General features: G+C 41.2%; 1 protein-coding gene across 2 annotated transcripts in view; it reads left to right on the forward strand.

Annotated features, from left to right (window-relative positions):
• CRYL1 (crystallin lambda 1) overlaps positions 1-9,512 on the forward strand; it is a 50,568-nt gene extending 41,056 nt beyond the window's left edge. Inside the window, exons 7-9 of one of the 2 annotated variants that reach the window (XR_005953491.1) lie at positions 5,372-5,478; positions 5,813-5,979; positions 7,250-7,363. Coding sequence is in view for 1 of the 2 variants with exons in the window: in XM_041416080.1 (XP_041272014.1) it covers positions 5,372-5,478; positions 7,250-7,363 (221 nt within the window). In the remaining variant the exon portion in view is untranslated. Of the gene's footprint in view, positions 1-5,371; positions 5,479-5,812; positions 5,980-7,249 lie in introns of both variants that reach the window. The other variant, XM_041416080.1, reaches the window with a different exon arrangement.
• The last annotated feature ends 754 nt before the right edge of the window (positions 9,513-10,266 follow it).

The raw sequence follows: 10,266 nt of genomic DNA on the forward strand, positions 1-10,266 counted from the left end.
AGTGATTTTTTTCAGCAATATTCCCTGTTGCTCAAGTACCAGCTTCAAGAAGGCATTCAATCAGTTGATACCGATTACTGGAATCAAATTAAAATTGCATTTCACGCTGGGAGAACTGTCTTGAGTTATTAATTTGAACTACTGATTTTTTTAATCCTTGAGTGAGACTGTGTGTGTATTCTAACTTTTGATCTACTGACTTCACTTGTGACTTGAAAGATTTTGCAGTGCCCACCCCCTGCTTGGCATGCAGCATATGTGCCTGCACATTACCATGTCAGCCACAATGTTGATATCAGCTGTACTGATGCTGCTGCTCTTCTCTAGACCCCTAAATTTTTTCTCATTTTTTCCTCTTTTGCTGATGTTGCGTAAGGTTTTTTTTCATTCCTACATTACACGCAGTGGGTGAACTGTGCTACCCAGCCTGCATTAGGCACGTCTCTGCTGCATTGATGGGCTACACCCACCCCGAAATTGTTCTGATTCATTCAAGCAGTAGGTGAACTGCCAGTAGGAGCTTGATTTCCAGGTCTAGCTGGCTGAGTGAGCTTTAAAGGCCATTTCCAGCTCAGAAGTTCATACTCAGCAGGTAAATGGTTCAGCCATATCCAAGCATTCAGTTTTCCTAAGATACTAATGTGCTTGGGATTTGTGAAAAAGATTTCTGGTGCAGTCTTCTAGTCTACCTTCTCATTACTACCACAGTCAGAACTGCTCAGATCTGTAGTATTATTGCACAAGTTTACCAGATGTTTGAAAGGTTCCCGTTGACTTTTGGAAAAGTACCAAACTATTCGGTCTTAAGTGTCATAGACCGGTGTGAGCTGGGTAAACACCAGAATAACTGCTAACTGACACTGCTCAGTTTACCATTCCTTCTGTTGCCAGTTGCTCATGGGGATTTGCTTGAATTGTAATATTTGACTGAGTTGACTTTTGTTTATTTTGTCATTGTCCATCTGGCAACAGCTGCTGGCAGAATAAATCTGCACTCTTCTGCATCAGTCATTTCTACTTCTGCATCTGGGAAGATTATGTGATGTTGTGTGATGTGGGAACATTTTTGCTCAGACTCCTCACTGTTAGAAGACAAAGCTCACATGAGCAAGTTGCATGTAACTATCTTTGTCTTGTGGCTGGTGCATGAGTCTTGTAAAGCATTGTCTTGGCTTCCCAGGATTGCTCACATGGATAGCATACCCCTGGTAGGTCAGTCTAGGTTGGCTTCGGGTGCTGAAGTCTGTGAGCCCAGCTGTTAAAATGTAATAGGCAAACACTTATGCTAATGACAGGGTATGGTCAGAAAACCCTGATACCCAGTGGTCCTTTCCGTAGTGCTTGTGGAAGTGGATGGTGGTCTCTGCTTCTTCCCCCAGTGAAGAGAGAGGATGATATCACAGCCTGTTCCACATCCCACAGTAATGCTTCTCTTCCTGAAGCTCACTTCCTGCCAGGGATGTTTTGAAACCCACTAGGCAATCTGGAGGTTTCTGGCTGTATGTAAATCAAGAAAATGGAGCAAAAACCAACGTACCTGTGTGATTAGCTGGCATTCCTTCTTGTGTTGGGGAAAGCCAGAACGTGCCAGATTGTATTCTAGGAATGCATGTGCTCCATGGGTAGATAATACAAAGACACAGACTAACTGATTGCTGATTGTCACACTCTTGGCACCAAATATAGGTTCAAGCTATTTAACAAGTCTTTGGTTTTTTCAGAGCCTCCTCCTTCCTTCAGATACTGGAGGTTGTTTCTAGTCCGTTTTTAAAGGAGTGGAATACTCTCAAATCTCTTTACGTTGCTCTTATGCAATGGACATATTATCCTGTTCTGTCCTTTCAGTTGTTTAGCTGATGGTCATCATGACTTCAGAGTGCTGAAGGAAATTTAGGACTTCCTTGAGGCTTTGTTCTTTGAAAGTTCTTCTTTGGCCCAGAAACAAGAGTGTTCTCTGACCTCAGAGGCCTTTCAGAAACTCTGTACTTCAGCAATTTCAGGCGTGTTGAGCAATCTAAGTGGTGTAGCTTATGATACATAGTTGGCAGCAGTCAGAGGCTTCTATTCATTCATTCCAACCTCGGCCATTTTAGGGTTAGACAGATGTGACTTCTAAGGTATTGATATCATACAGTAGTGTATTCCAGGAAACTATTAAAGAAAGAGATCACTTAATGACTCATGACCTGATTTGCATTCTTTAGTGTGATAGTCAGGCCTGCCCACTTATATTTCCTGCATTTTGTGGTTTGATAAGACCATGAACAGTTCTTGTTCATGCTTTTCAGTCTGTACAATGTCCTGAGTCTCCATGGAAGAGTTGGTAACTGTAACTGCTAGCCTTTGTCTTTTGCATATTCCTCCTCTTTGCTTTGATAACTAGCTAATAAAAATAGAATTAAGTATGCAAATTCTTCAGTCTCTATGGTTCTCAGAAGCCTTTAGTGGATGTCCAGAACTTCTCAGATCTAGGGTGATCATCAGGATAATCCACAGAGGTGTAATAGGTTGGACTCAATGATCTCAGTCTTTTCCAACCTGTGATTTTATCAGTGTCAGATTGCTTACTGCCAGACAAGCAGTGCTCATTTACTGTTGTGATGCAGTTTCTGATGTCCTGATTGAGAAAGGCCTATCCTTATCCTTTCTTGATTATGTGGTAGTTAACAGCACTAAAAAGTCTGCTAGATATGTATGTCTGGCTAAGTGACCGATTTCTCTTTTTGGTGCACATATGATTTCATACTCTCTAGTGCCTCAACAATAATTGTTTAGAGATTCCTACTGGAGCTGATGGAACCTGGGTCTTTCTGTAATTTAGCCAAGGTCTACTTGGCTGCCATTTTACCCATCATTACCAGTTAGCTGGTTCTCAGGTTCTCTGACCGTGTGTTTTAAGAGCTTCATAGATCCTCTGTGAAGGTCCTGAGGTCAGACCAAGCTCTCAGGGTTTTATACAGTCTTGAAAAACCCCAGAAGTGGAGACTGCACAACCTCTGTGGGCAGACTGTGCCAGTGCTTGAGAGTCCAGTCGGAACCCCTCATATATTGTGCCTGTCATCTCTTGCCTTTCTGCTGCCCACAAATGTAAAGAGCCTGGCTCTGTGTGCTCGCTGACTTCCCCACAGGCTCTGCTGCAGCACTGCAAGCTGCTGGTGGGTTTCCCCACAGCCATCTCTCCTGCAGGCTGAACAAACCCAGATCCCCCAGCCTTTCCTCACAGGACAAGTGCTCTAGCCCCCACCATTTTGGTGGCTTCTGCTGAAGTTGCTCTGTTTTGTCAGTGGTTTCTTGTACTGGGGAGTCCCAAACTGAATGCAGTATTCTGGATGCAGTCTAATGAGTGCTGAGTAAAGGGTGTTAATCGCTTGCTTCAGTCTACAGTTAATTAACTTCAATCTGTTAACACAACCTAGGCTGCTGGCCCCCTTTGCTGCCAGGTCACACTGATGGTTCCTGTGCAGCTTGCTGCCTGCCACTACCAGGAATTCTTGGAGTTCACAAGCCTGTGTTGTTGCAACGAGCTCTTCCTTCTGAGATGCAGGATATTGCATATGTCCTTGTTAAAGTTTTATATTGGCTTATTCCTCCAACCTTTCTAAGAGCAGTCCTGCCCTTCAATGTATCAGCTGGTCCATACCCCTCTAGCTCCCACTCCTACCCAATTTGATGCTATTCACAAACCCTATGAGCGTGTTTTGTTAAGCAGTATGGGTCTCAGGTTCCTGCAATACTCCATTTTTGCTGGCCTACAGGTGGAGTGCAATCCATTAACCACTACCTCTGAGCCTACATGTCCAACCCATTCTTTGTCCATCTAGTTGTCCAGACAGACAGACTCTAATGTCCTAACTTTGATACAAGAATATAATGAAAGACCATGTCAAATGCCTTTCTAAAGTTGACGTAAATGATATCCACTACTTTCCTATTTTTCACAAACAGTTATTTAACCACAAAAGGCAATGAGCTCAGTTAGACATGATTTACACCATTGGAGACTACGTGCTGATTGTCACAATCACACTCCCATTCTTGTGTCCAGGAATTTCTTTCAAGAGGACTTGCTCCTTGATTTTCTTAGGGACAGAAGAGAGATTGATTGGCGTGTGATTTTCTTTGTACCTTTTTTGAAGATGGGTGCAATATTTGCCTTCAGTCATCTGAAGATCTCGTGATGACATTGGTGCATTGACTGACTTAATGTTTAAAATATGGTAGAAAGCAGACTTGCAAGGGCATGCTAATAACAATAAGGGCTGTTACTAACTGTAGAAGTCCATCTTGTTGCCACTGACATCTTTGCAAGTTTCAGCTGGAGCTGATCTTTGGCTTTCCTGACACCATTTCTGCATGCCCAGGTGGTGTTTCTCAACTTCTTCTTTACAGCTTATCCCTGCTTCCACCTGCTGTATGACACCTTTTTGCACTGGAGCTCATCCAAGCAAATCTCTTGATACATGTACTTGCCTTCCTGAATATCAGGATGGACTGTTCCTGCTCTTGGAGCAGTGCTTTACTGGTCTGTCCACATGCTCTCACTCAGCCAGTCGTCCTTCCCATGGAATAGCTCCAGAGATCTGAGCTGCCGCATTACAGACGTAGCACACCTCTCCTCGTCTTTCCTGCAGTGTGTATCTCTCCAGTTGTGTGAGCCATCCCCACACACTTTAGTTGCCTCTGATATAAAGTTCTTCTCACTAGATGGGACAGGGTTTTGGCAAAGATGCCTTTTCTCCACTTTGTCAGGTGAACCCTGTCTCCCCCTAGAAGTCCTTAACCATCAGAGAGGGTTAAAAAAGCCAAATTCCTGTCTCTAACCCCAGTTAGGGGCTGCAAGATACTGATCTGCAAGATCTATCTGTTCCTCCTTTAGCCTTTTTCCTTCACTGGAGGCCACCTGTGTCTCCATACCTTTGACGCCTTCCCCCTGAGCAGTGTTGTCCTTGATACACTCCAGGTTAATAAATGGAAGTAATGACAGGAATGCTTCAAGATCCGACACACACTGACCAGGAGGAGAGGTTAGAGCATTCTCCTCATGGTCCCTAGTCAGGGAAGCTTTCTGGTCGTAAGTAACAAAGAACAGGTATATTTATGACCATGCACTACACCCTCACACAGCATTTTCTGCTGGTGTGTGACATTCATTGGTTTTGCAATGCAGCCGTGTCCTAAATAATTTTTCTGTGAACCTTAACGGAAATGGGGTGGATAGAATCCATTTTTCCTTGATGACAATTAGGAGTCTTAATCATAAGAGCAGACCAATCAAAGGTGTCTGATTTAAGACAGTGCTTAAGCACAGGCAGCCTTACTGACTTTAACTAAGAATTTCTGTTATAATGTAACTTTTCACTCTTATTTTCAGGTGTTTCAAGTTATTGTGAAAGATATGCTGAAGGAATGAAACTTGTTCTGAACACCTTTGGGCCAGTTCCAGAATTTTCAGGTGAAACTGTGCAGAAAGTCAATCAGGTAAATATGGAGCTGATAAAAACAGTGACATTCAGAACAAAGAACATTAGTTTTTGTTTTAACTTATGTGCTATTTCAGTTTACTGCTGGAGGTATCTAGAGTCTGTATTTATTGTGTGAATGTGTACTTTAAGGGAAGAGATCAGTACAGCATGCATGTGAGTCCCTTTTGAAAGCACTTGGACAATACATCATGGGAGAGTGACCTAGCAGTCACATTATTACCAGTAGCATTATTACTAGACAGAGGAGTCAGCTGCTAACAGCTGTGGGTTATTGACATTTTAATCCTCCATTCCTTACCACTTCCCTCCTCTTATCATATTATTCTCAGCCTCCTTTCCTACATGAATATTCATCCTGTGTCTTCCTCCAGCTCCATCTTCCTGCATAAACCTGTAACTTTTCTTCTTCTGGGTGTTCTTTTTATACTTCACAAACGAGAGTTCCAGTTTGTCATGTGTGCAAATACATGTTTAAGAGAAGCACGTGAGCAGTCTGGTAAGGTTACTTGTATGTTTGAAGATAAAATGTGTTTAAGTGCTGTTCTGGATTGGGATCTAGTTTATGTATTAACATTTCTAAGCCCACAGTTTGTTTATAGTCACTACATAGTAATTTTGAACGACCACAGGAATCAATTGAAGTATTGTCATTTCCTAATTCTGCCTTTTCAAAACGTGCCTTTTTTAATGATTCACTAAAGAATATGTATATGGGTTGAATAATTTCTGATCAGCTGTCAGAGATTAATTGCAAATATGGAGGCAGCCTGTCTGGAAGATAGCATTTTGTGTTCCTATTTATGTTAATGCATTTGAGGAAAGACATTCTTTTATGCTTAAATAACATAGACTGCTTATAATAACAACCAGTAATAATTTTGGCATCATTCACAATCAGAAGCTTTTAAATGGTATGAAACAGTTTACAGAAGGCTGGATTCCACTTCAACGTCTGCTTCTGTGTCTTTATTATTCTCAGTCTTCAGTGCCAAAGAGGAGCTTGCAGAGATCCTCTCTTAGATCTTACTTAAATCCTCTGCATTTTCTTACCTTACTGCTCTGTCCCTCCCTCTGATTTTTTTCTGGAGTGACTGCAGCTTGCCAGTCATTGGTAGCAAGGCCACATTTTACCCAGTTTCTCAACACTTGCCTTTTAAGCCTAAGACCTCAGGTCCTATTTTGGCAAAGATGACCTTGTGGTCTCTATCTGCACTTTCAAAACAACTTTTTTTTCCTTGTCACTTCTAAGACTGTGCACTCAAAAATACTTTTTTTCCCCCTGTCTTCCTCTGTCATTTTTATAATAACTAGTATTCTTAAGACAAAATGTTTTTATAAACATGATGTCCCTCACTGAGTTTATGGGGAACCACAAACAGGAATCTGGTTCAGAACACATTTTCAGCAACCATAAGTGGCCAGGTTGTTTCCTTTGTACTTAATAAAAGATTATCATCAAAGAGACTAGACAGTGACTGTGTGGAGCAAAATGAGGGAAGAGGCTGATGCTTTGTTGTTTCTGTAGTCATCTACATTGCCACATTCAGGATAACCTTATCCAAGTGGGAGCATTTTTATTCCCATACAGGTTGGTTCCTTTCCAGTCACTCATGGAAAGAATTAGTGACCTATTTCTTGTGATAGCCTAAATTATAATTTGTGTGGATGGTGACTTGGTCTGACACAGGGAAAGCAGGAGAAAAATGCTGGTGAAAAACCTTTCACTCAGAATGTGAAATTTAATTATCTTAAATCTTCTTTTCCAGGCACTGTCTGAAAAAATTCCGGTTGTTCCAAAAGTCCTGGATGCCAGGAGAAAATGGAGAGATGAATGTCTCACCAGTCTTGCCAAACTGAAAAGACAAATGAAATCTGACTGAGATGTACCTTGTCTAACAGGAAAGACCAAATGAAGAGCAGATCTTCATGAAAAGCAGAAATTTTTAGTCATGCAGAAGAGGAGGCTGAATGGGCAACAAATGATATATGCACATGGAGACCAACGAAACATTTGGTCCAAATTTGCCAAATTCATGAATGACTAGAAACACTTATAAAGTTCAGTTAAAATTTATCAAATTGCTATATAAATGCATTAGATGTGTAAGCATTAAGTAGCTTTAGCAACATTAATATTGTGCAATGCAGGAACACAATCACATTTTAAATAATGCATTTTTCAACTTGCTTAGGAATTCAGCACTTGAACAATATTTGCTAGTGCAGGGATCTGAAACAGGCAAACATCAGCTGTTTGTCACTGGAGAAAATAAACCCTCCCCCACCAATCACTGTGACAGTGAGGTTAATTTGTAAAGCAGTGACTGCAGATAGGATAAGGTTGTATTGAGCAAAGTGGATTCACTGGATTGTGAGCTGAGACCTCAGCAGCAGTTAAGGGTCACTTCAGTTCGTGTCTATTACTGTTTCACAATGTAGGGGAAAGAGCTGCTCCTCCTTTCCCCCCACCTTGGCACTTCTGTACCTGTATGGTGATCTAAATTTGAGTAAATACAGCAGAATTCGCCCTTCATCCCCTCCCCCTAGTTCTGTAAGACTTACCAGAGACCTACTTGGTCTTCAAGACCACGCACTTGAGAGCCCATGGCTTTGCTCACTGATGTTTGATGCTGGCTGTTGGCATTGCTGCATGTCTGTGCCCGATTTTATGACTTGTCTGCAAGAAATAAGAGATCTGGATTTAGTAGCTGGTTTGGGAGACAGTGTGGTGTAGTGCATCTGTCTGGGCTTTCTTCATGACCTTCCAAATGATCTCGGGAAACCAGTTCACTCTCTGTTGCCACATCTGTTTTATACATTGGTTTGAAGCAAGATCCGCTTTAGTGAATCTAAATTAGTGAATTACACTCAGCTGTAGTGAATGTAACAGCTGTAGCTGAAGGAACCCAGATATCTGAGCTGGAACTAAATGATCTTTAAGATCCCTTCCAACCCAAGACATTTGGTGATTCTATGATCTGCCTGTCTGGTCCCCTACAGAGGGAAAGATCCAGTGGCTTAGATGTAGCATTTATGCTTTACTGCTGCCCTTCCCTCAGGAGATACATCTCCACCTAGAAAAACACAGGATACACTTGGAAGTAGGATCAACCTGAGGTGCTGCAGTGACATGTTTTGGTCCCCTGCAAAGTGCTATTATGAACATCTGTACTCTGTAATATAGTTGGACTTTGATCTTAGCTGGTACCTTGGGGCATTACTGTTAATGCAGATAGTAGGAATAACTTGAAACAGTGCATTGCACCCACCCTGCTTGAGTTATGCAGTTCTGAATTTGTGCTGAATTTGTACTCGTCATGTAACTTCACAGTACAGATGCAGAAGTTTTAAGCTGTCATTCTGCTAATTCTCATTTGTTTTTTATAGAGGATGCAGTACACAAACAAGCTGTTGTTTATTAAAGCTGTAACTTTACTAGTTACCATTTTGAGCTTAGCAGAAACGTCTGAACACACCAAACCCACTTATTTGTGCTTAGGACACAGTAAAATAGATGTAAGATAATTTGTATTGCTCGACACAAGTGGTGGGCCAAGAACACATCTCTGGATGTAAAACATAGGATGGGAAGCATGGTGCAGAGTTTGTCCCGTGCTTCTTTATAATTAGTGAACAGGAAATTTGTAAGCTCAAATTGTTACTTTATCCCAATAGAGACTTAAAATGTTCATGTTTCTTCTCTTGTTTTTTATTGACTGGCTCAACCTGCATTTAGATATCTGAGAAGTCAGTCCTCACTCCTGAGGCCTTACTAGGCAATAGTAAATTAATTATGAGGTTGATTTCCTCATTTTGTGTATGGTTCTGCATTTCAGACAAGGCTGAAGAAGATTCTGATTACTTTCAAAATTTGACCTGTTTTTCTTGTGGGCATATGACATTGTCATAACTAATTAGCTTGCAGTACTTCTGTTACTCTGAGATTTTTTAAAACCTGATCATGTCATGAAATATTTGCTGCTGTCTTTATTATTTGCTTATTAATAAAATATTTTAATGAGGAAGGTATTAACTTGTGTGCTGCAGTGTGATTGATGCTTGAGAGACAGAGCACTTCTGTAGAGTGAGCAGCTGCTCCACAGGGTTACAGCAGATCTCACCTTGGAGCATCAGCTCCCACACAGATTTACAGCTGTAAGTTGAGGAAGGGGAAGGTGCTTGACAAAAAGTATTTTCACTGACACTTGCATGGGAGTTCCAGCCTTCAGGAGGTATTTTTGCCCCTTGAAGATTAGTCAGGCAGAGGCACAGGGTATCCACAGAGGAGGTACAGTCTTCCAACCTGGAGGTTTTCAAATCCTGGATGAAACCCTGAACAGCCTCAAAGCTGTCTTGCCTCAAAGGTCTGACCTCAAAGCTGACTTGCTGTGAGCAGGAGGTTACAGCAGAGACCTCCTAAGCTTCCTCCTGATTTGCATTTCCTGATTTCAAGTTTTATTTGATTCTGGATAATTTTGCATCAGAAATGTTGCTCCAGTCAAATATTTAATTTGTTTGATTGTCAACAGAATGAGCAGTAGTTAAATGATCAAGTAAATATTTTATGGTAAACTATGAGATATTTTGAAATAATTTATCTTGTGGTTTCCTTTTTACACAATTGCATATTTTAAATTCCTGTATTTTTTTTTTATTCAGGTTACACCTATAGAATTTTCTAAGGTGTCTTTGTTGCACTGTGTTTTTCTCTGTTTCAGCAATTTAATATTTATTGTTTTCCTTACTGCATGTGTTTTACTGCAAGTTACTGCTGCAGATTGGA

This window comes from Onychostruthus taczanowskii, unplaced genomic scaffold (genome assembly GCF_017590055.1).
Source record: "Onychostruthus taczanowskii isolate IOZ18803 unplaced genomic scaffold, ASM1759005v1 scaffold50, whole genome shotgun sequence".
NCBI classification, from domain to species: domain Eukaryota; kingdom Metazoa; phylum Chordata; class Aves; order Passeriformes; family Passeridae; genus Onychostruthus; species Onychostruthus taczanowskii.